At 41.1% G+C, this 26,477-nt stretch overlaps 1 protein-coding gene across 1 annotated transcript in view; it reads left to right on the top strand.

The window, feature by feature from the left end:
* The window catches only part of SPATA17 (spermatogenesis associated 17), a 138,694-nt gene that overhangs the window by 37,495 nt on the left and 74,722 nt on the right, over positions 1 to 26,477 (top strand). The window contains exon 6 of the mRNA XM_084828788.1: positions 6,443 to 6,566. Coding sequence (XP_084684914.1) covers positions 6,443 to 6,566 — 124 coding nt within the window. The remainder of the gene's footprint in view (positions 1 to 6,442; positions 6,567 to 26,477) is intronic.

Below are 26,477 nucleotides of genomic sequence, written 5' to 3'. Positions count from 1 at the left end.
AACACATAAGCTTCTTGACTGAAGATGGTTCCTATGAAACAATGAAACACTGGAGTAGAATTTGGGGCATAGGAAGTAGGGTCATTAACATCCAATAACTGTGAAATAAAAGAGCATAAATGGACAATGGAACTTTGTCATTGTAGCATGAAAATATGGGCAGGGAGTTATTTAGCAATATTATTCTGAATTAGGATTTTGAACTGAAGTGTTTCCTGGTCTTATATTTCATATGCTTGCTTTTGCAATCAATGGGATCTAGGGTGTTTTGGTAACACGTGTGGTTTTGTATTGCCTGACACCTTTGTATACCACTGAGTTTGATAAATTGGTACATTTGATTGCTTTGGTTTGATGCAGCAATATTTATTTTATTTTCTGCTGTAATATACTGTGAATATATTTCAGTCTCTGGTTTGTCCTGTAGATGCCAACTCTAAAGGCTCTAACTTCTGGTTTGTAAATAAAAATTAAGAAACAATATTTGTCTGCAGTTTCTCTAGCAGTAGGGTTACAGTTGATAAAGCATGTGAAACGTATTATCTTCAAGATGAAAGCCAAGGGTATACTCTCATGGAATACGGGAACATAATGCTATTCCTTCTGTAAGCAAGTTGTGCACAGTAGGTGGCAAAGGAATTTTTGATCGGCCTGTTTGTTTTGTTACTGGAGGCACATTTATTTATTCAGTACATGTATATTTCGCCTTTCTTCCATCACAGAACTCAAGGCAGCTTACATAGGGGGTTCCCTGGTGTCTCCCATCCAGGCTCTGAACAGTCTTAAATCTGCTTAGCTTTATCAGGTAGCTGCATCCTGTCCCCTCAGACCATGCCGTCATGAAATTCACTCATATTATGCCACACTCCCTGTAATATGAGTAGGAACAGGGTTTTCCTAGGGTTTCTCGCTTCATTTAACCATGCTTCCTATGAAGAGCAGTTGCTATACAGAGAGCACTGGAGGTTGATGATGAGATGTCCCAGCTTCATACTGTGGTGGCTATTTCTCAGGACTAGTTCTCTCGCTGATGTGGTAAACCTGTGTTTGGGCCATAACACTTCAGAAGGTAGAGGCTCACAGGACTGAATACTCCTTCATACATATATCCACATAGAAAACTAAATGTTAGGGAGAAGGGTTCTAGCCAGGCCTCCTCCCTAACCAGCTAGTTTTCGGCACAGGAAACTTTTCATTAGGGAGCATTCCTCTGAAGTGCACTTGCCCTCTGATATTTCCCCAGTGACCCCACTCTTCCTGGCATTACTATTGTTTCAAAGATCTTAGGCAATATTTTTCTTTAGTCTCTACTCTAAAAAAGATATTCCAGCAAGATTTGTTCAGCCTTGTGAATACACATTTCAGTATTTTGGAGACGAACTCCCAGATCTAAGATTAAAATGAAATCAGTTTCCAATAGCAGACGATGCTATCCAGTGCACCAAGAGATGACTTACAGTATTTGTGGCCTTAATTTCCACAAATATGGAAAGTTATAGGAATCTGCTGCCAGACATTTATCAAATTCTCCTAGAAGGGAAATATAACACCTTTGGCATATATGTATAATTAGGAAGCAGATCTAAAAATGTAGGTAGAGCAGAAAGATTGGCAAAGAAATAGAACTATCTTGTTCTATTACGTATGTGTATGAAAGAATGGTCCTAAAAAATCCTGTCCAGATAGTACATAGCTCCCCTCTATCTAATTTTAAACCAGAATTAGAGGAGGGTCCATATTGGAGAAAGTGAAAACAGACAGACACTTTTTCCTATGGCTGCAATATTTAATAGATTAGTCTGTCAGATTAATCAACTAAAAACCTTTCAGGCAACTCAGAGCACACACACCCAACAAATTGGGCAACACATTAAAAAAAAAAAGTTCAATCGTTCAGTCGTGTCCGACTCTTCGTGACCCCATGGACCATAGCACGCTAGGCCTTCCTGTCCTGCACTCTCTCCCGGAGTGTGCTCAAGTTCATATTCATTGCATCGGTGATGCTATCTAGCCATCTCATCCTCTGCCGTCCCCTTCTGCTTTTGCCTTCAATCTTTCCCAGCATCAGGGTCTTTTCCATGGAGTTTTCTCTTCACATTAGGTGGCCAAAATATTTGAGCTTCACTTTCAGTATCTGTCCTTCCAATGAGCAGTCAGGGTTGATGGAGATGGCAGGCATTGTCTTATGATTATCACACAAGAGGGAATGCCTCTTTTAAGATAGTGCTTGCTGTGACACGTACCCTTATAATCCAAAAAGAAAAAGTATATTTTGTCTAAACTGTTTTATATAATGTATAGTTTTGTTCATATGCAGATTTGTGTAATCAATTAATTTAGCAATTATCCATTTCAGTCATATTAATAAACTAAGATTTCTTGATTGATAGTTTCTATAGTTTATTATTAGCTGAGGAGGGGAGAACTGGGAACAGTGTGCATGTGTGCACCCATATGTAAATAGGATGAGTGTTTGTGTGTGAGTGAGTGAGTGAGGGAGAGGGAGAGAGAGAGAGAGAGAATGAGAAGGAGCACATGCTACCAGGGCCTACCTATTTTGGACAGTCGCCTCACCCATAGACAGTAACATGTGACTCCTGAAATCCTTGCCCCAGGCCAGTTTGGCTGTGGTCTGAAAATGGCTCCCTACCTCTGCTTATAATAAAATTATATAGTGCCATGTACCACATTTTAACAAATGTCTTAAATGTCTTAAAAAAAATCCATTATGGTACTGAATCATACATTCTAAATAATTACAGTCAAGAGTGGCCTTCCCCAACCTGGTGCCCTCAGATATGTTGGATTACAACTCCCAGCATCCCCCAGCTAGCATAGGGAATTGTAGTCCAACACATCTGGAGGGTGCCAGCTTGAGGAAGGCTGGTCAAGACTACTTGATGGGAGGAAATTATTTTAGAATATCATTATAATTTAATCCATAATGAAATTCAAGTGTATATGTGTGTAGATTTTTTTCTTGTTCAGTGTTTACTCAGTTTTGGACAATGCAAGTTCTTACCATTGTTGAGGAATTGCTGGGAAAAAAATATGAAGAACTTGTAAACGTACGTTCATAGGCATTTTACTAGCTACTTTCAGTGATACTGAGGCTGACCAGACAAATCGGCAATGAAAAAGAGTAATTACTAAATAAGAGACATGTGCACCAATGTTGACAGGTGTAATTGCTTAAAAAAACTGAGAATGTATGTTTGTTTATGTTTAATAGTGCTGTTGTAAAAAATGCTTATTTACTCACATTTCAAGGCTCTGAAATCTGCTCCTTAAGGACAAAGAAAGGTCACCAGTCTCTCCAACTCCTAGTTCTTTGTCAAAGGTGGACACAGTTAATGAGGTTGGTTTGGTACGGCACAAATTCTCAGACACAGATAGAGATCCTTTCAATGGAAACAAATTTGTTTGGCTTTACCGGGTTACTTAGCGATTAATAATAGCCTTGAGATGCAGGTCAGAAAGGTCAGTGTACCCGCTTGCCAACACAATCTAAAATGCACAGCAAGTCCAAGTCTGCAGGCTCAGAGGCCTCCAAACACTATGCATAAAGTAAAACAGGCTATTTTCCAACTTCTTTCTTCATATTAATAAGCAATTTTCAAGAGAAGTGTGGCAAAATGGGGGCCATGCCACTCTAAGTAATTCATTTATTTTGCAATTTAATCTTATGTTGGAAAAAAAATTACACTGCTACAGAAGCATAGCATGGTGATTTTTAAACGTCAGTATGTTTCATAAGTAACCTTGTATGAAATATTGTATTAGAAACCTTTAACAGTAAACGGCAACAAAAAAATTCCAGGGATTGAAACAGAACAATACATCTTCTCCTATCTTTAATTTATTTCTGTTTGTTCTACTTTTGCCTTGCACATTTGAAAGAAAAACGCATGTGGTTTACTTAACATGTAACTCACTTTATTATGCACTGTGATATATATATATGTGCAAATTTTTGGAACAGAGTTTAATATACCTGTAACACAATTATTACCACATTACTAAATCCCATTATAACGCTGAAAATATCTAGAATTGCAGTAGACTGCAAATGTTCCAGTCTTTGAGCAGACAGAGTTGACTCCAACATGCAATAGAATCCACAGTCCCTACACTTCTCACAAGCTTTACTCTTTGAACCCCCTTCAAAACAAAGGGGCTTTACAATACCCTGCAAGTCAGCCTTTTCAACTTATTCAGCTGTTTTGCCGTATTCTACGAGTCTCTCACCATACTGCAGATGGAGGATCAATAAGGCATATAAAATAACTTCAACCATACAAAGCTTGTTTGTCAGGGAAAAGGCTAACCTATAACATATCAAGTTTTGTTTGTCTAGAGATGATTGTATGTGGGGGGCATTAAAACATTAAATCCCCCACCTTTACTATGAAATGGAATAGCCCAGTTATAGATACAGCACATAGGTTTCTGCCCATCTCTTTTAGTCACCATCATATATTAGAATCCTTTCACTCACTGAATTTGTTCCTAGAGATGTCAGACCTGGCTACAGTGACACATCCCTTAGTTGCATCCTGTTTGGACTACTGTAATGTGTTGTACATGGGACTGCCTTTGAAAAGTGTTCGGGAACTTCAGTTGATCCAGAATGCTTCAACAAGACTAATGATCAGGGCTAGTTGCAGGGCGCACATGACCCGACTTCCTTGTTACAACAGTTTCACTGGCTACCAGGATGTTTCCAGCTACAATTCAAAGCATTGGTTATGACCTGTAAAGCCATATATGACTTGGGACCAGGCTATTTGGAAGACCACCTTCTCCCATCTGAGCCTGCCCACGTTATAAGATCCGTGGCTCCAGAACTGCATGCCAAGGGAAGCTAGGCTGGCTCCCTCTCTCTCATCCTTTTCCAGCTGCTCCTTCATCACCTGAAATGTCACTCCTGAGAACCATGAGACCCTCTGAGCTGTGGGCAATATGGCATGGGTGGGATTTAGATAGAAAACACTGCTGTCCCCCTTCAACATGAAGTGCATTATGTATGTAAATCTCTTTGGATCGCTGCTGTTAAATATCATACTAGATACAAACCAGTAAAATTAACATCAATGGGAGTATTAGTATTATTTTCAATGGGCTGTGGGTTGCACCTGCTGATGTCTAATTGATCTGGAATATGTTGAGGTATTATAAATATTTACCCTACAGGAACTGAATTATTTTTAATGCTGTATTTTATGTAAGATGCCCAGAAAAAGGTCAGAACGTACCTAATTAACATTTATTAAATCTACATACATCACTGAACAAAATTTATGTCTTTCATGCACAAGGTTAATTTGAATTAGCTGTTCCTTAATACCAATAACAACAAATGTTAATCAAGCTAACTTCTACTGTGGGTATAGGTAGGTATGTGTGTGTGGGTGGATAGGGACGCTGTAATACGTAATATTATCAATAATACTAAGCAATCACATTTAATCTCTGAAATGCTTTTAATTAAGATTTCAATAATTTGCAATAAGATACAATAATTTAATAGAAAATAGAAACAAATTCACTCTTTCTCTGCCTTATACTGAATCTAACTCAGTATTATTTTTTTCTGACCAGTAGCAGCTCTCCAAGGCTTCTGGGAGAGGTCTTTCCCAGTCCTGCTACCTGAGGTCTGGCTTTCCTCCAATAAACATGCAATAATGTGTAATCCCTATAGGACAATCCTGAGAAACAGGATTTAACTTAGAAAGAGGGACAAAGTCTTATTCAACAGCAACAGATAATGGATCTTTTCTTGCTTGCAACTTCTCTTGCTTGCTGGGCCCTGTCAATAAGCAGAATGCTGAAGTTAGAAGGACCATTAGACTGCCTCAACATGGCAATTATTACACACTTATGGATGGCACTATGCACGTAACTAGAAATGTTTATTCTTGGGTGGTTGCAAATCTTTTATTATGTCAGGCACATGTTCACATGCTCACCAATACTGCTTGTTTCCTGCACGCCCCAGTACTACATGGAGCAGTTATTCCCTTATCTTTAAGTCCTGTCCAAAAATTAAAATACCACTTCACATTTCTGAGTTAGTTAATGTAAAATCACTAATATCTATCCAATTTGAAAGCTAAATAATTTTTAAAAATATCTAATCATTCATTTAGGTATGAAGCTTCAAATATGCATTTGCTAAACAACAAATCTAACATGTAGCTGAATCACACAGAAAGGTCAGTCATTATAGCACATTGGTAGAATGTGACTTTAATGCTTTTGTTCTAACAGTACGAGCCCTGCATTGCTAAATGTGCTAAGCAGATACTGGTGTTGTTGATTTCAGTAAACAGTGGACAATGCCAGCATATCATTCGGGAAGCTGGGACTAAGAAAGAGATTTTAAAGCATTTAGTATATTTTTCATATTGGCCCTGTAATCAGCTAAATTGTTTTGATGCAGGAGAGAACTAGAAGAGTTTGCAGACATGAAGGAGAAAGAAGAGGTGAAAAAAGCCCTCGAAAGGAAAGAAAAGAAAAAGGATTACCTAGCCCGAAAGATGCATTACCTCCTTAGCACTGCGCAGGTTGGTGTACCTGTCCCTGACAGCTCATGCAAACCACTGGGGCCCCTAGCTTGACAGAGATAAACTAGCAGACTGAATGGGACATGACTTGTTGAAAAGATATCACAAAGACACTACTTCGAGTTCAATTTAGTGCATTTCTATAGGCGAGAGCAGGTACCATGACTGCTGCGTGACAGCACCTTCATAGAGGCAGCATCAGCACAGCTGGCAGAAAGAGTCCAAGTCAGCAGTTTGATCTGCCACTGTGATAACACAACACGAAGGGCATAACCTCACTTTAAAAACTCATTTTGACTGGCTTATTGTTGTGTTGTTGCACTTGTCAAGAAATAACAAGTTATTAAGCCAAGGAGAAGTTTCATTTTTTTCCATTTTAATTGAGTTAATGTTTGGATCAGAATTACATTATCTGTTATGTTTTGAAACAAGTTGTAAGTGTGAGTTATCTTTTAAAACTTTCAAGAGAAATCTTCCTGGGTCAGCAAATTTACCTTGATTGCATTCTTAAAGCCATCACTCTTGAATATATTCTGACTGATCTATTTACTCTTCTCAGAATATTTGTTTGAATTCTGAAAAGTTGTTTGGTATGACAGGTGTTCCCCCTTTTAATCCCTACTTATGATCATCAGTGCAAATACATCTTTGTTTGCCTGCAATAAGTGTCTACTTATATGAGCATCCATATAGGAAATGCAAGCACAATTATGTCAGTCTTAAACGTATTTGTTATTAAAGATTAGACTTTTTAGTTAGCCATATGCTCACTTTCTGCTTAACAGGTGTCATTCTTCCAATCAGTGATCAAAGACAATGCCATGTGATTTCACGGCAGGAAATTTAGCAGCTTTCTTTTCTGTCACATCAATCATGAATAAGCAATGTTGGAGTGTGTTTACCTAAGCTGCATGGCAATTAATTATGGAAAAGTGAACTGATTAGTGGAAATTAGTTATTTTAATTGTAAATTTAGAGAAATCAAGGTTTGTTTGTGAAGAAACAGAAGAAAAGACTAATTAGTACATGAATATTATTAAGAATGAATTATTCATATACTCCCAGAAAGAGTATATTGAGAATAATCTCTCTCATACTTCACATGGTTTAAAAACTTTAATTAAGATATATGCTTACCTCCAAATATTATAAAAGTTTTATAAAACTGGCTTTATTCAGGACAAACATGGAGGCATTTAAGGTTAATTTGGAAATTAAAAATATATTGTCCTCCTGATTGCTGAGAAAAACTGCCAACTATATTTTATATTTATTTATTTATTGCATTTATACCCCGCCTTTCTCCCTCTCGCAAGGAACTCAAGGCGGCTTACATTATCCTCCTCCTCACCATTGTATCCTCACAACAACAACCCTGTGAGGTGGGTTGGGCTGAGAGTCTGTGACTGGCCCAAAGTCACCCAGTGAGCTTCCATGGCCAAGTGGGGACTAGAACCCGGATCTCCCGGCTCCCAGTCCGTCACTCTCACCACTACACTACACTGGCTCTCTACACTACACTATACTAACAAACTTGATGCAACATGCACTTATGTTAACTTATTACTTCAGCAGTACACATGTAAAAATCACGTTCATGTCTGAAATGTAATGCATTGAGATATTACTTAAATGCTGGCACTTGAAGCCCCACCCCGCAAAGAATTGCATTGTAGCCTCCATCAACTATGATCTCATATGTAGCTAATTAATGCAAATATTATGCAATTGATATTAACTGTTTTTATTTTGCAAACATTAAGATCACAGATTTGCTGCATGCCTATATGTTACCTTATCAAGGTGCCTAATGCTAGTATAAACTTAGCATGGAAAGAAGTTAAAAATAGAATTGGGATTGCATTTTTATTAAAACTCGGGTTGCTAGAAGATGATGCCTGGAGAAATAAATGGCAAGCTCTAAAACTTTATCCTTATGAAATATTGAGCTTTTAATCAAAGTTCTTCGTTTATCAGTGGTTTCAATAACTAGTCAAGTAACACCTAACACATCTAAGTCTTCCTTTGTTTGAAGAAAATTCTTTCTTCATGATCCCTATAATTATGAAGAAACCTGCTGTAGAATCTATGCCAAAGTTTCAAAGTCATAAATTATGTTATCTGCTCCACCTACTGGTTGCCTCGTGCAAGAGTTCTTACTGTGAACTGCAGCTAGAAATACATCCACATAGTGCAAGTTCTATGATGTCCGTGCCTTTTCTGTTGAGAACAAGTTTTGAAAAGGGGCATTTTGAATTTGCTTAATATTTAACTTAATCTGCTTTTCAGAGAAAGACAAGGAATCCTTATTTTACTAACAAAATATTTTGTCCCCCTTTTCTCGCACTATTCCTGTCTAATTTTTATAATACCCGCATAAAGATTTTTCAAAGACCAAGTGACATCATTTTAGTTTTTAAAGAATTTCTGCGCTTTCTATTTAAAAGACAATTCAAGAACAATTTAAGAAAAACTGGCGAATTTTTGTTATTATGTAATAAATGTAGGAAGCATACAATTGCCAATGATTAAGAGAATCTCTTTTATTTAGTCTCAGCTGTTTCAAATATGAATATAAGCAATACATTTATTTCCTTCAGTATGGGTTTTAATGTATCTTTTTGTTCTTCAAACCATAGCAAGAAAACAGGGGAGTAAGCTGAAAGGGTGAATACTGACCAAATTGTAATAAACATTGTTCAGATATTTTGTCAGAACTTGAACAGTCAAGCAACAAAAGCTGTAGTTTTATCTATTCTCAGTCTGTCATTTTATTTCACCAAGATGGCTACTAAAAAGCTCATACAAGTGTCTTGCCTAGGTTTCCCCATAAAGTTTGTGTCATAATCTTGAATTTTATTCTTCATCCTTAACTATGAAAATATTGTTTCACATGCCTCTGCTGATCTAAGATTCATTAGTGATCTGGCTAAAACTACAAATAGTAGCATTAAAAACAATACAGGGATTAATCAATTAAAACGTTAGCTTCCATGTCACATTAAATGACTTCCATTGCAGCTTGGAATGCTTTCATGAGTGCTGTCTCTGTTTCAGTTTATAAAGTGATGATATTTTCACTATTATTAATTTGTTGTTGTTGTTCAGTTGTTAAGTCGTGTCCGACTCTTCGTGACCCCATGGCCCATAGCACGCCAGGCCTTCCTGTCCTCCGCTCTCTCCCAGAGTGTACTCAAGTTCATATTCATTGCATCGGTGATGCTATCTAGCTATCTCATCCTCTGCCGTCCCCTTCTCCTTCTGCCTTCAATCTTTCCCAGCATCAGGGTCTTTGCCAGTGACTTTTCTCTTCGCATTAGGTGGCCAAAATATTTGAGTTTCAGTTTCAGTATCTGTCCTTCCAATGAGCAGTCAGGGTTGATTTCCTTTAGGATTGACTGATTTGACCTCCTTGCAGTCCAAGGGACTCGTAAGAGTCTTCTCCAGCACCACAGTTCGAAAGCATCCATTCTTCGGCGCTCAGCCTTCCTTATAGTCCAGCTCTCACAGCCATACATTACTACTGGGAAAACCATAGCTTTGATTAGACGGACCTTTGTCGGCAAGGTGATGTCTCTGCTTCTTACTATGCTGTCTAGGTTTGCCATAGCTTTCCTCGCAAGGAGCAAGCGTCTTTTAATTTCATGGCTACAGTCACCGTCTGCGGTGATCTTGGAGCCCAAGAAAATAAAATCTGTCACTGCTTCCATTTCTTCCCCTTCTATATGCCAGGAAGGGATGGGGCCAGATGCCATGATCTTAGTTTTTTTAATGTTGACTTTTAAACCAGCTTTTGCACTCTCCACTTTCACCCTCAACAAGAGGCTCTTGAGATCCTCTTCGCTTTCTGCCATTAGGGTGGTATCATCTGCGTATCTGAGGTTGTTGATAATGCTCCTGGCAATCTTAATTCCGACCTGTGATTCATCCAACCTGGCATTTCTCATGATGTACTCTGCATATAAGTTAAATAAGCAGGGCGACAATATACAGCCTTGTCGTACTCCTTTCCCAATTTTGAACCAATGGGTTGTTCCATGTCTGGTTCTTACTGTTGCTTCTTGACCCTCGTACAGGTTTCTCAGGAGACAGGTAAGGTGGTCTGGTACTCCCATCACTTTCAGAATTTGCCACAGTTTGTTGTGATCCACACAATCAAAGGCTTTAGCGTAGCCAATGAAGCAGACATAGATGTTTTTCTGGAATTCTCTTGCTTTCTCCATGATCCAGGGAATGTTGGCGATTTGATCTCTAGTTCCTCTGCCTCTTCGAAACCCAGCTTGTACTTCCGGTAGTTCTCGGTTCACATACCACTGAAGCCTAGCTTGTAGGATTTTGAGCATCACCTTGCTGGCATGTGAAATGAGCGCAATTGTACGGTAGTTTGAACACTCTTTGGCATTGCCCTTCTTTGGAATTGGAATGTAAACTGACCTTTTCCAGTCTTGTGGCCACTGTTGAGTGTTCCAAATTTGTTGGCATACTGAGTGCAGCACTTTAACAGCATCCTCTTTTAGGATCTTAAATAGCTCAGCTGCAATACTGTCATCTCCGCTAGCTTTGTTGTTAGTCGTGCTTGCTAAGGCCCACTTGACTTCACTCTCGAGGATGTCCGGCTCAAGTTCAGTGACCACACTATCATGGCTATCAGGGACATTCAGATCTTTCCTGTATAGTTCTTCTGTGTATTCTTTCCACCTCTTCTTAATCTCATCTGCTTCTGTGAGGTCCCTGCCTTCTTTGTCCTTTATCATGCCCATCTTTGCACAAAACGTTCCCTTGAGATCTCCGATTTTCTTGAAAAGATCTCTAGTCTTTCCCATTCTATTGTTTTCCTCCATTTCTTTGCATTGTTCATTTAAGAAGGCCTTCTTGTCTATTCACTGGAACTCTGCATTCAGTTGGGTATATCTTCCCCTTTCTCCCTTGCTTTTCCCTTTTTTCCTCAGCTACTTGTAAAGCCTCCTCAGACAGCCACTTGGCTTTCTTGCATTTCTTTTTCTTTGGGATGGATTGAGTTGCTGCCTCCTGAACAATGTTATGGACCTCTGTCCATAGTTCCTCAGGCACTCTGTCTATCAGGTCGAATCCCTTAAATCTATTTGTCACCTCCACTGTATATTCATAAGGGATATGATTTAGGTCATACCTGAATGGCTTAGTGGTTTTCGGCTTTGGCCAAGCCGCTTCACTCTTTCTGGAGCTACTTGGAAATACCCTCTGCTCTTCCCCAGTAGTATATTGGACACCTTCCAACCTGAGGGGCTCATCTTCTGGCGTCATATCTTTTAGCCTTGTGATATGTTCCTTGGGGTTTTCTTGGCAAGAATACTGGAGTGGGTTACCATTTCCTTCTCCAGTGGACAACATTTTGTCAGAACTCTCTGCCTTGACCTGTCCATCTTGGGTCATGGCATACCTTATGGCTTCACTGATTTACGCAAGCCCCTTCACCACAACATGTGTTTATTTCTATTTTGGCTTAGCATGTAATGCCTCAGCCTTATTTTATTGATTCAAAAAGAGCTAAATAGTTCATTGTAACTGTGGGCTGCTGTGGGTTTTCAGAATCTGCAGACAAAAATGATGTGCTCACATAGTTTTCTGCTTTTTACACAACTCAATAAAAATAACAATGGCATTGTCCTTGAAATGCAACTTCAACAGTTGGGACAGTTTTATGGTATGAAGCAAAAGCTAAAATCAGGCCATTTTCTAAGACAGCTGTAAACTTTAAGATTTCCTCAGAATAAATAAAAATATTTTGGTGGATTTGAGAGAAAATGGCTACTAGTAAGTACTGATCTAGCTGTAGTTGTACATGTTCTGTTCAACTAAATGCTAAACAATAGCCAAATAAAATAAAGTAACCCAGTTTGGCTTTCTTATGTAGAAAGAATGCTTTGTTAACGCATAGCCCAAATATGAGATGTATAAAACATGTGTATTGGCGGAGCAAGCCTTTGAAACATAATAAATTACCAAAAATTCTGAAGTTTATATTGAAAGGAATAAGCTTTTCCTTTGCCAAGAAGAACAATTGGGCGATACAGACTGATTTGGCCATGGGAAAATAAATCCATGAGGAATAAGGTCCTAAAGCAAGGAGTTCGGGTGGAGGACCGAAGTTAGACTTACCATATTAGAATAAATGAACACTGAAAAATTAGTTATTAAATAATTAGGAATATATCTTCCTGGGAACAATAGAAAGCTTTGTCTGGCTCACGCTTCCAATGATGTTAATTAGAATGGAATGTCTGCAAGAGACAGTAACTGTGGCAGTGGCAGCTGATAACTCCAATTCTGCAGGAGCTATGATTTCATTCAGGGTTTTAGTTACCACCAGACAAAACTATAACCAGCCAAAACTGTAACAGAACTGTCCAAGGTGCTGAAAGGTGCTATCAGAGGTGCTGAACCTATTTTGGGGATAGGGGATAGCACCTTTCAGCAACTTGGATAGCACCGTTGGTGTTTTGGCTGGTGATAACTAAAATCCTGAATGGAATCACAGCCCCTCTGGAACTGGAGTCAGCAGCTGCCAGTGAACTGTGGTGCCTTTTAAATGTTTCACTAAGCCCACAGGTGCTGCTTTCCCTGGGTTCATCCCCATCCCATGGAGAAACTGTAGCATTTAAATATCCATAATCATGTGGGTAGGATCAATTGTATGGGTTCTTAGCCTGAAATCATCAACCAGCTACAATCAGGAGTCATAATTTCATGTTAAGCACCAATATCATTGGCCCTGCCTATGTGGTTGTGGACCTTTAAACATTAACAGCAGTGCTGTGAGATGAATCCATAGAAAAGCAGCCCTCATAGCGTGGCTACCTGAGTAAGAGGCAAGATATATCATTTAGAGGTAGAAAAAAATCTGCCTGCATGATAGTAAATAAATGACAATAGTCTAAAGGACTTTAAACATTGCAGGTTCCTAAATTCCTAAATCATTAATTCAGATTCCTAAATTCATGCACTTGGAAGTAAGTCCCAAGTAAGTTTGCTTAGAATTGCTTAAAGTAAGTTTGCTTAAAAGGTTATAACCCCTACAGAAAAAGTTATATAAAGTCATGTTAAATATTTCACTGAAGCTGAACAAGATGGAATCTGCTAATTAGGTGAAAACCACAGAGCACAGTGGTACGAGGTGAATATATGACCGTTCAAGTGTGCGAGGTTTGAGTGGCCAAGCCAAAATGGAAATTCTTTAGTAATAGTGTTGGGCCTCAGTTACACTGTTTTATCGTTGTCCTGGATAATCAAGACTTCGCTGATGTATACCCCTACAAATTATAGTTAGATGGTAGTAATCAATAGGGGTTATGCACGTGTGGTCAGCCCCACCAGGCCCTGGTCCGCGCACATTCAGCACTGCCAGCCCAGGTCCCCACATCGCTGTGATATAGTGGGTCTGAGGGCAAGCCCCAACACGAGCAAAAATGCTGGTTTCTGGAAAGGGCCGGTCACGTCCCTTCCAGAAACCAGCATTGTCATTTATGTTGGACCTTGCCCCCTGGAAGCGCTATATTGTGGCTGTGCACAGACCTGGGCTGGCGGTGCTGGACGCGTGCGGACTAGGACCGGCAGGGCTGGCTATGGGCACACAGCCTCATTGGATACTACCCAGAGTTCCCTGCCTCTTACTCAAGCAAAACTGTTACAAGATATTTTTTTTCAGACAAACTGCAAAATATTTGGATATAGGAAATCAAATAATTTCCCCATATGCATCTCAGTCCAGCCAAACTACTTACATTTTAGGCTACTGGCACACTACAATTCTAAGCAAAGTTGCTTGGGACTTACATCCAAGTGCAAGAATTTAGGAATCTGAAATTAGGATTTAGGAAGCTGCAGTGTTTCAAGTCGTTTATTTGAGATCAAGCAGGCAGTTTTTTTCTACCTCTTAATGATATTTCGAAATTCTGTAGTGAACTACAAACATTTTCTTCGAGCCTAATCTAATACTTTATATAAAGATGCTTGGTTATGCTGTTGTAAAATGCATAAATGCTTCTAATTGCAATTAAAAGAAACAGGTATTATTTGTAACAAAGACATTGACATTATGAAATTATTTACATTTTCCTCCTTAATTCATCATCAGTTAGATATTGTGTCATTGTTTCTAGCATAAAACCCCAGAACTGAACAGATTACTCTTCTTAGCCTACCTAATAGAATCTACATTAAACAGATCAATCTTGTTCTATTCATTCCCTTTAGCAATATACCATAATCTTTTGAGGAAAATGTTAAATGTTTGTTTTTGCTGGTTGTTGTTTTTTAAACACATGCATACATTTTATGACAGTATTTCTGGGTGGGGGTAAGGGGGTCTTTTGTGAAATGTTTCAATTTCCAAGTACTACTTTTACTCCAAGTTGTGGGTACGTGGGTGGGAGACACGTGAAATATTCACAATCTTTCCCTCCATCTGGAGACAAGCACAAATGTTCACTGGAATTATTATGGAAGTATAACTGCAGTAGCTGAAAAACTATCATGTTTCTTTTCAGTTCTCAGCAAGAGTAATTGAATGTTGAATATCTTACTAAACGCTGGACTGTGACAGTGTGTTAACACTCTTGACTATCTCCTAACAGCAGGGCAATTATTTGCTGAGTGGGATTTTTATAAATCCCCTGGCAGTAGTATATCCTGATAATTATGATGAAGTGCATTGGTCAGTGTTGATTCAGCAATTCCATTTCTAGCAAATATTTCATACATACCTCTCCTTGATCCTTTTATTTTTATGGTTTTTTTCCCCAACTTCTGTTCATTTTTCTCAGTGTGTGTGTGTGTGTGTGTGTTTACAAATTAAAACAGATTAAACACACACACACAGAATCTCAAGGTAAGATCCAACCTTTTGCAAGAGAAAGGATTCAGGCCTAATAGTGCAATAACCTGTTGTCATACAGTGACCTGGTTCACATGACACAATAAGCCATGGTGGGTTGTCATGTTTCAGGGTAGGTTGTCATGATACCCAAATTCAGAGTGGATTTTTCATCATGGGTTGTTTTCCATGAACAAGTCACCCTGTGAACCCGTGGGTTGTTGGATTGCACAGGGTGGCTTGTTTTCAGGATGGCTTGTTGTAACATCTGAACCTGGCAGGGCAACTTCATCATTGTCGAGATGGCTAGACAGCTGCCTGGAAAGAGCAGCAAACCTCCTGCCACTCCTCGTGATCTCACTAGAGCTGCTGCCATCCTCCCTCATCCTTTGTCCATGCACTCCACCCCATCTCCTAAAAATCGAGAAGAAAGGACATCGGGGAGTGTCCTGAATGCATTCACAACCCTTTAATGTATTTATTTTGGTCTTGCACACATTCAAAAGTCCACTGCTATGAAATTTGTGTAATTTCCCCCTGTGTTTTACTGCTCTGGCTTGAAATCTGCATATCTTTACCAACCACCGCCACTGCTCTGTAACCTATATATATATATCTGACAGCTAATATTGGAGACCAGTGGAGGGAAGCAACAAGCATGAAGGAGGGGGGAGCTGAAAGCGGCAGGAGAAAGAGTTTTTTGGATGGGTATAATTACTTTGGTTATATGTGAAGCAGCCTCTAAAAAAGAAAGGTGTTTGCTAGCAAGGCAAGCACCGAAATGGAGAATGAAATTGACAGAGACACTGGCAAGAGCGGGACATTGGTATGGTTGGCTAAATAGTGGACAGGCAGCCTTGCAGTCCTGTGCACTTCTGGAAGGCACCATTTTTATTTTTAAAGAAAAAGCTTGCAAACGCATTACCACATTTGTAAGGGCTCAGAAAACTGTTTCCTGAAGCCAGGAGGCGGGGGGCGGGGGAGAGTGAGCTGGCAACCCCAGAGAACCAATTGCAGTAAGGGTGCTGACACGGGGAATGAGGGAACAAGGAGTTCTGCTGCAAAGGTGCCTGGGATACGTGCCAGGAATGCATGGGAGGACTGAAGGGGAAACAACCCACAGCAATGCATCTGATCGTCTGCTGGGAATAATGGGAGTTATCCAGTGAAAAACCAACCCACCATGTCTTATCTTCAGGGTGGCTTAGTGTGATGTACAAACTCACCTATGGGGTAGGTGGTTTACCAGTTCTGAATGGAGTCACATTCCTCTCTTAGCGTTAGGTTTGCAATTCGGGGCAGCTCCTGGATGCATCATTGCTCATGAATACACCGATTACAACTGTTAGGAGTGCTTTCTGCCAACTTTAATTGCTACACTAGCTGAACCCTCTTCTGGATAAAAGAGAGCTAACCACCATCATACATGCCTTCATACATTTTTGGGATGATTGCTGCAATATTTCTGCAGTTAGCGTTGAACATAGTTGAGAAAATGCAGCAGTTGAAGAGCTATTGGCAGGAGTTATCTATGGGAGCATGTTATACCAATACTCAAGAATTTCCATTGGTTACAAGTTCTATTCAAACTGTTGGTACTGGCTAAAGCCCTAAAGGGCCTGAACCCAGGGAATGCTGTCTCTGATATTAACCTTTTCTTGTGCTACATTCATCGGGGGAAGCATTGCTTTGAATTCCGTTCACAACTGGGGATCAAACTTGTGTCCGCTAAAAGCACCTTCCCTGTTGGACATCCTCCCAAGAGGCCCACTAGCCACAGCCTGTTGGACTACAAAAACATTAGTGAAAATTTTTCATTTCTCCCAGGCAGCTGGAGCTTGTTGAGCTAAAAGTACAGAAAACCAAAGTAGTTTCCCCCCCACATTTTTAGGATTATAATTGATTGATTGATTTGATTTGTACCCCGCCTTTCTACCTAGAAATATAGCACTCAAAGTGGCTGGTTTATTGTTCCTATCTGCACTATTCTGTGATCATAGAATCATAATCATAAAATAGTAGGGTTGGAAGGGACCTATAAGACCATCGAGTCCAACCCCCTCCTCAATGCAGGAATCCAAGTCAGAGCATCCCTGACAGATGGCTGTCCAGCCTCATCTTGGATGCCTCCAGTGTGGGAGAGCCCACTACCTCCCGAGGTAATTGGTTCCATTGTTGTATTGCTCTAACAGTCAGGAATTTTTTCCTGATGTTCAGCTGGAATCTGGCTTCCTGTAACTTGAGCCCATTATTCCATATCCTGCAGTCTGGGATGATCAAGAAGAGATGCTGGCCTTCCTCTCTGTGACAACCTTTCAAGTACTTGAAGAGCGCTCTCATATTTCCCCTCAGTCTTCTCTTCTCAAGGCTAAACATGCCCAGTTCTTTCAGTCTCTCTTCATACGGCTTTGTTTCCAGTCCCCTGATCATCTTTGTTGCTCTCCTTTGAACCCGCTCCAGCTTGTCTGCATCCTTCTTAAAGTGCGGTGCCCAGAACTGGACACAGTACTCCAAATGAGGCCTAACCAGTGCTGAGTAGAGGGGAACTAGTACTTCCCTGGATTTGGAAGCTATGCTTTTATTAATGCAGCCCAAAATAGCATTTGCCTTTTTTACAGCCACATCACATTGTTGGCTCATATTCAGCTTGTGATCGACAACAATTCCAAGATCCTTCTCGCTTGTAGTGCTGTTGAGCCAAGTATCCCCTATCTTGTAACTGTGCATTTGGTTTCTTTTTCCTAGGTGCAGAACTTGACATTTATCCTTATTAAATGTCATTCTGTTGTTTTCTGCCCAGCACTCCGGTCTATCAAGATCACTTTGAATTTTGTTTCTGTCTTCCAAGGTATTAGCTATCCCGCCCAATTTTGTGTCTTCTGCAAATTTGATCAGTGTTCCCTGCACCTCCTTCTCCAAGTAATTAATAAAAATGTTGAAGAGCACTGGGCCCAGGACTGAGCCCTGTGGTACCCCGCTTGTTACCTCTCCCCAGTTGGAGAAGATCCCATTGATAAGCACTCTTTGAGTCCAATTCTGTAGCCAACTGTGGATCTGCCTGATCATTGTTTCATCTAGCATGCTTTTAGGTAGTTTGCTCATCAGGATATCATGGGGCGCTTTGTCGAAAGCTTTGCTGAAGTCGAGGTATATTATGTCCACAGCATTCCCACAGTCCACAAGAGAGGTTATCTGATCAAAAAATGAGATCAGATTCATCTGTCAGGAATTGCTTAGCTCAGCTAGATAAAATTGAGGGGAGGGGTGAAGAGGGAGCATGCATCAACACAGCTTCATTAATCATGCTTTATTGGCCTGAGATTGATCATTTATTTATTTCTTCAAAGTATTTTAGATGCTTTTCAGAGCTACACCCTCACAAAGCAGAATACAAACAAGAGCACAGTCAGATAGAAGACATCATAGCTACAGTAGTAAGCATACAGAATAATTTGCAAATCTGCTTTGAGCACACAAATGCAATAGAAGGCAGCTTTAAATAGAAATGTGTTTAATGCTCACCTAAATGCCTGTGCAGAAGGAGCTAGGCAGATGACAATCGGAAAGGAGTTCACAGTACTGGGGACTCTGAAACCCTGGAGAGCCACCTCCAGTCAATATAGGAAATACTGAGCTAGATGGACTAATGATCTGATTCAGAGTCTGGGTTCACACAACATGCTGACCCACACTCAGTGGTTGAGTGTGGGTTGTTGAGCCATGGTTTGTTTGTAGAACCGTAGATTAGTGTGTTGTGTGAACCCAGAATATTTTCCTCTGGGTGGCTTGTTAATCATGCAGTGTGGCTTATTTTTCTTGAACAAGCCACCTTGAGAATCCATGGTTTGTTGTTGGGTTGTTCAGGGTGGTTAACAAGCCACACTGCATGGTTAACAAGCCACCCTACAGAAAATGTCTTGGGTTCAGTCAACATGCTAACCCACAGTTGAACAACAACCCACTGTCACCCACAGAGTGTGGGTTAGCATGTTGTGTGAACAGCTCCAGTATAAGGTAACTTCCTATGTTCCCTGTGTTACACTTCCCCCAAATCTTGGCAACCATGAGTTTATAAGCAAAATATAGGTCCCATATAGTCTCCTAATTCTGAACTGTCTAATAATCTCTGCATCCCAGTGAAAAGCATATTTTCAACAAAGGAAAATTAGAAGACCATGGATCCTGCAAAAGCTAGCAGCTCAATGTAGAAAAGCAATACTGAAAAGATTTTGTGTGATATTTATCTAATTCGTGAACTTGATACCTTCCAGTAAAACCTTTTTCTTTTTGCCCTCTGCATGCCATTCTCAATTACTATGATTAAAAATTATATGAAGAAAGCAAAATGAAACATTGTTAGAAATGAAAATGATTCGAAGTATTAATGTAATGCTAAGGATGGCTAGGTAACAAATGATACATTTGTTCATGTGCTCAGGATCTGGCAAAATTAATAATACTTCTGGGTCATGCATGGGTTTCCCTGGTAGAAGGCCTGATGAAGAGGGAATTCTAGGGCAAAAGAGTAGAGAGAGTTTGTGTAGCGCAGTTTTTCTTTTTGCAGTGAGTCAAAATCATAGCCTTAGAAGAAACATACACAGAGCTTCCACACCTCATTTGCTATATTCGCCACTGGGCCCCTCTTCAGCAGAAGGGCGTGCTGCAAGGAGGTCAGTAAGAAGCTATTAGCAGAGTCTCCCCCAGAGGTTTCTTTGGTCTTATTGAGTTGGAAGTTAGCATGACAGTACTGCAAATAACTCAGTTGTAGGTTTTTTAACAGTTAGCACAGATTTCCCTAAAGTGTTTATCACTTCAGAAAATTGTTCCTGAAAATGAAGTCCCAGAAAGCCAGCTTTGACAGAGACCCTTGTGAGAGAGCTTGTGAAGAACATGGATACAGAAAAAATATGTCATGCTCTCCATAGACTAGATGTGATGGGGCGGGTGGGGGGAGATGGGGGGGGCTACAATACTATTTAGAACGAAAGCTGAAAATCTTCTTTTGCTTTTTCAAAAAGCCACCCAAGTATTGAATAAATGTATAATCAGATAACAGGGTAATAATTCAATGTGTATTTTCTGCCCTATAAAAGTAGGATTTAGTAACTGAGAGTATTGAGGGATGAAAATGAAAGAACAAGATACTGAAAATGGCTCTAGGGTTGTTGATAGTCTAACTAATCCCCAATCAGTTTATTCCCACATGTTTCTATGGGTGACTGGGGTGGGAGTGAATCATATCATAGAATCGTAGAGTAGTAGGGTTGGAAGGGGCCTACAAGGACATCAAGTCCAACCACCAACGTTGGAGTTTCATTCATCTGAGTGGGGCAGATGAATGGATGGAGAGGAAACTGATTATGCATTGCCACCATAGGCAAGCACCGAAGGGAAATCTTCTAAACAGCAGAACTCGGGGATCTGTTCATATTATATGAAATCCATACATGTTCAGATAAAGCTATATAGTTCTAGAAAAAAAAATTGCTTAGGATGTTCATGCTGACTGCTGTGCTACTGCAGCATAAACCAAGGGTAAGATCCAGCCATAGCTGAGCACTTCTAAGTCCCATTAGTTTTAGAAGGAGAGATTTAAGCACATGTGTAACCCTCCCATTGAAATAAATGCAAATCAAAAGTGTTTTACTTTGGCTGGATTATGCCCCAAACACCATTATATCAGTGTTGCTAGGGCACCATGCCACCACTGCAGGCAAATATATCTTGTAGATATATAGGAGGTGAAAGTAAATACAAGTTAAAGTAATGGATGAACTTACAGGACACTAATACACCTGTTATCTCACTGTACTGTTGTCTTCTCCTGTAGTCTTCTCGCTTTTAAAAAAAATATTATTTATTTTTAATCCAAATCCTGATTGGGGGGGGGGGGCATAATAGCAACAACATGATAAAATGAACAATGAAGAATTCTTTCATCAATTTTGTATTGGTGGAGATTAGGAACTGATAAGCATTCATTTCAGGACAATTTATCCATTATGGATGATAGTGTGTTTCAGGATATCCAAGTGGCAACAGAGTAGAACTTGGAAGTGGACGTACGTAAATAAAGGGGAGAGTGAGAGAAAATTATAAAATATAATTATTAGATACAGAAGAACAAGCCTTGCTGCAGAAGAATCAACATGGTTTTTGCAAAGGAAAATCCTGTCTCACAAACCGTTTGGAGTTCATTGAGAGTGTCAGTAAGCATACAGACATAGAAATGGTCCAGTAGGCATTTATACTCAGACTTCTAAAAGGTTTTTGACCACACCTTCATCAAAGCCTTCCTGACTAAACCTAGGAGTCATGGGATTAGACTGTGCTTTGATGGATTGGCAACTGGCTAAGAATCAGGCAGCAAAGGAATAAATGGACAGTTTTCATAATGGAGGAAAGCATCTTAGCAAGCATATTTGTATTGGGACCAGCACTATTGAAATTATTCATAAATTATCTGAGTCAGGGTTGAACACTGAGGTGCCCAAGACTGCCATTGATACTACATCACTACCACATGGCGATAAGAACAGCAAAAAAGAATGTTTATGCTGCCTCTATCGCATCTGCGGAGTGCTGTCCCAGGAGGCTGTTCCAAATGGTCCGGAAACTGGTTGGTCCAGTTGTTCCGGAACCAATGGAGCATTCTAAGGCCTCCTGAGATGAGTTTGCAAAGCACTTTGCAGATAAAATCGACCAGATCAGGAGTGCTATTCCGTGTGCTGTGGATACAGTTAGTGAACTAGGGGCGGCCAGTGGCAGACTGGTTGTATGGAATCGATTCCAGCTTCTTCCTTCTGAGGAAGTGGACAAGGTGCTTTCATCTGTAAGGCCGACCACCTGCTTACTCGATCCTTGCCCATCTTGGCTTATTGTGAGCTGCAGGGAGAGACTTAGGGAGGGGATCAAGGCAGTGGTGAATGCCTCCCTCGAGGAGGGAGTGATGCCATCAGCCCTCAAAGAGACGGTGATAATACCACTGTTAAAGAAGTCCTCCTTGGATCCTCAAGACTTGAACAACTTTCGCCTGGTCTCAAATCTGCCGTTTGGGGGCAAGATGATTGAGCGGGTGGTGGCTTTGCAGTTGCAGGCACACTTGGAAAAAGCCAATTATCTGGATCCATTTCAGTCAGGCTTCAGGCCTGGGCATGGGACAGAAATGGCCTTGGTCGCCTTGGTGGATGATATGGGGAGAGCTCTGGATAGGGGTGAATGCTCCTTCCTTGTTCTCCTTGATCTCTCAGCAGCTTTTGATACCGTCGACCATGGTATCCTCCTGGACCGCCTGGAGGGGTTGAGCATAGGGGACACCATATTATGGTGGTTCCGTTTCTTCCTCTCTGGAAGGTACCAGAGGGTAGCTCGGGGGGAGGAGACTTCAGACCCTTGGCTGAAGACTCTCCCTGATGCTATTTAACTTCTATGTGAAGCTGCTGGGGGCTATCATCAGGAGGTTTGGGGTGCAGTGTCACCAATACACTGGTGCCACCAAACATGCAGCTCTACCTCTCATTTAAATCCTCTCCAAGGTTGGCTGTAGAAACCCTGTCCAAGTGTCTGGAGTCGGTGAGTGGCTGGATGGAGAGGACTAAGCTGAAACTGAACCCCAACAAAACTGAAGTACTTTTTGTGGGAGAAAAGGGGAGGTTGGGGGATATTGACCTGGTGTTTAATGGGGTACAGCTACCCCTGAAGGACCAGGTCCTCAGTTTGGGGGTCATTTTAGATTCCCAGCTGTCCATGGAGGCTCATGTGTCAGCCATGAGCTGGGCAGCGCTATGCCAACTCTCTCTGATATGGCGGCTGCGCCCCTACCTCCCTAACCATCTGCTCCCCTCAGTAGTTCATGCCCTGGTCTCCTCTTGCCTAAACTACTGTAATGCGCTCTACGTGGGGTTACCCTTGAAGACATTACAGAAGTTGCAGCTGGTGTAAAACATGGTGGCCCGCCTGATTAAAGGCAGCCATCGGCGAGATCACATCACTCCAGTGCTGAAGGAGTTGCACTGGTTACCAGTTGCTTTCTGGGCCCAATTCAAGGTGTTGGTATTGACCTTTAAAACCCTATATGGTTTCGGCCCAGTCTATCTTAAGGAGCGCCTCCAACAACACCAGGGAGGCCACTCAACGAGGTCAGCCTCAGTAGGCCTTCTGTCTGTCCCATCAGCCAGGACAGCTAAGCTGGTGAGGAATAGGGAGAGGGCCTTTTCTCTGGTGGCCCCCACTCTGTGGAATTCCCTCCCTAGTGACCTCCGCCATGCCCCCTCTTTGATGAGCTTCTGCCGAGATTTTAAAACCTTGCTGTTCAGGCGGGCATTTGAGGTGGGTTAGGGTTTTTTAGAGCATTGTTGCTTTGTTATGTTTGTTATATAGCCAAAGCTCTCTGGGCGGTTCACAAATATATATCATAGAATCATAGAATAGTAGAGTTGGAAGGGCCTACAAGGCCATCGACTCCAACCCCCTGCTCAATGCAGGAATCCAAGTCAGAGCATCCCTGACAGATGGCTGTCCAGCCTGGTCTTGAACGCCTCCAGTGTGGGAAAGCCCACCACCTCCCTAGGGAATTGGTCCCATTGTCGTATTGCTCTAACAGGACGTTTTTCTGATGTTCAGACGGAATCTGGCTTCCTGTAACTTGAGCCCATTATTCCGTGTCCTGCAGTCTGGGATGATCAAGAAGAGATCCTGGCTTTCTTCTCTGTGACAACCTTTCAAGTACTTGAAGAGTGCTATCATATCTCCCCTCAGTCTTCTCTTCTCAAGGCTAAACATGCCCAGTTCTTTCAGTCTCTCTTCAAAGGGCTTTGTTTCCAGTCCTCTGATCATCTTTGTTGCCCCCCTCTGAACCCTCTCCAGTTTGTCTGCATCCTTCTTAAAGTGTGGCGCCCAGAACTGGACACAGTACTCCAGATGAGGCCTAACCAGTGCTGAGTAGAGGGAAACTAGTATTTCCCTGGATTTGGAAGCTATGCTTCTATGAATGCAGCCCAAAATAGCATTTGCCTTTTCTGCAGCCACATCACATTGTTGGCTCATATTCAGCTTGTGATCGACAACAATTCCAAGATCTTTCTTGCTTGTAGTGTTGTTGAGCCACGTATCCCCCATCTTGTAACTGTGCATTTGGTTTCTTTTTCCTAGGTACAGAACTTGGCATTTATCCCTATTAAATGTCATTCTGTTGTTTTCTGCCCAGCGCTCCAGTCTATCCAGATCACTTTGAATTTTGTTTCTGTCTTCCAAAGAATTTGATCAGCATTCCCTGCACCTCCTCCTCCAAGTCATTAATAAAAATGTTGAAGAGTACTGGGCCCAGGACTGAGCCCTGCGGTACCCCACTCATTACCTCTCCCCAGTTTGAGAAGGTCCCATTGATAAGCACTCTTTGAGTCCAATTCTGTAGCCAACTGTGGATCCACCAGATCGTTGTTTCATCTAGCCCACTTTGAGCTAGTTTGCTCGTCAGGATATCGTGGGGCACTTTGTCAAAAGCTTTGCTGAAGTTGAGGTATATTATGTCCACAGCATTCCCACAGTCCACAAGAGAGGTTACTTGATCAAAAAATGAGATCAGATTCATCTGGCAGGACTTGTTTTTGACAAATCCATGTTGGCTTCGAGTAATCACGGCATTGTTTTCAAGGTGCTTCCAGATGGATTGCTTTATCATCTGCTCCAGAATTTTCCCAGAGATTGATGTCAGACTGACTGGTCTGTAGTTCCCAGGTTCCTCCTTTTTACCCTTTTTGAAGATAGGGACAACATTAGCCCTCCTCCAGTCATCTGGCACTTCCCCCATCCTCCATGATTTCTCAAAGAGAATAGACAGCAGTTCTGAGAGTTCTTCTGCCAGTTCCTTTATTACTCTAGGATGCAGTTCATCTGGCCCTGGTGATTTGAATGCATTCAGAGTAATTAGGTGTTCCTTGACCATATGCCTATCGATCTCAAGCTGTAATCCTGCCCCTTCAGCCTGTATTTCACCTTTGCCAGGGGGGTCATAGACCCTCTTTTGGGAGAAGACTGAGCCAAAGTAGGAATTGAGCACCTCTGCCTTTTCTTTGTCATCTGTTATTGTTTTGTCATCCTTATTTAATAGCTGAACAACCATTTCTTTCCTCTGCCTTTTACTATGCACGTAGCTGAAGAAAGCCTTTTTGTTGTTTTTAGCATCCCTCGCTAACCTCAGCTCGTTCTCAGCTTTAGCCTTCCTGACGCCATCCCTGCAATTCTGTGCTACCTGCCTGTACTCTTCCTTTGTTACTTAGCCTTCTTTCCACTTCCTATATGTGTCCTTTTTTGTTTTCAGGTCATCCCTAAGCTTTTTGTGAAGCCACATTGGCTTCTTCTGTTGTGTCCCACCTTTTCTTCTTGTTGGAATTGTTTGTAATTGTGCCTTGAGAATTTCCTTTTTTAAAAGCTCCCACCCATCTTGGACTCCTTTTCTCGTTAGCGTCGCTTGCCATGGGACCTTACTGATCATTGTTCTGAGTTTATTAAAATCAGCTTTCCTAAAATCCAGGGTACGCATTTGACTACACTCGGCTTTTGCTTCCCTTAGAACCAAGAACTCAAGTGCAACATGGTCGCTTTCCCCCAGAGTTCCTGTCACTGCTACTTTATCCACTAAGTCATCTCTGTTGGTTAGGATCAAGTCAAGGATAGCCAATCCTCTAGTTCCTTCCTCTACTTTCTGTAGGAGGACGTTATCTGCCACACAAGTCAGGAATTTCCTGGAGGGGCCATGTTTTGCAGAATTTGTCTCCCAACAAATATCGGGGAAATTGAAGTCCCCCATTACTACTACATCATGCTTCCTTAAAACATTGGCTGTTTGCTTTTCAAAAGTTTCATCCTCATCTTCTCCTTGGTTGAGTGGCCGGTAGTAGACTCCGACCACCAGGTTCCTTTTATTCCTTGCTCCATTTTTTTTTTATCCAGATGCTCTTGATGGGGCTACCAAGCTCATCCTCCTGTATTTCTGTGCAGAGATATGTATTTTTCACATATAGTGCAACCCCACCTCCCTTTCTGTTCCTCCTGTTCTTTTT

Source organism: Heloderma suspectum, chromosome 1 (genome assembly GCF_057233095.1).
Source record: "Heloderma suspectum isolate Gila_16-S chromosome 1, 16-S_ref, whole genome shotgun sequence".
In the NCBI taxonomy this organism is placed as follows: domain Eukaryota; kingdom Metazoa; phylum Chordata; class Lepidosauria; order Squamata; family Helodermatidae; genus Heloderma; species Heloderma suspectum.
Note: the sequence above shows the minus strand (reverse complement) of the source record. Positions and strands in the feature narration are given on the sequence as shown.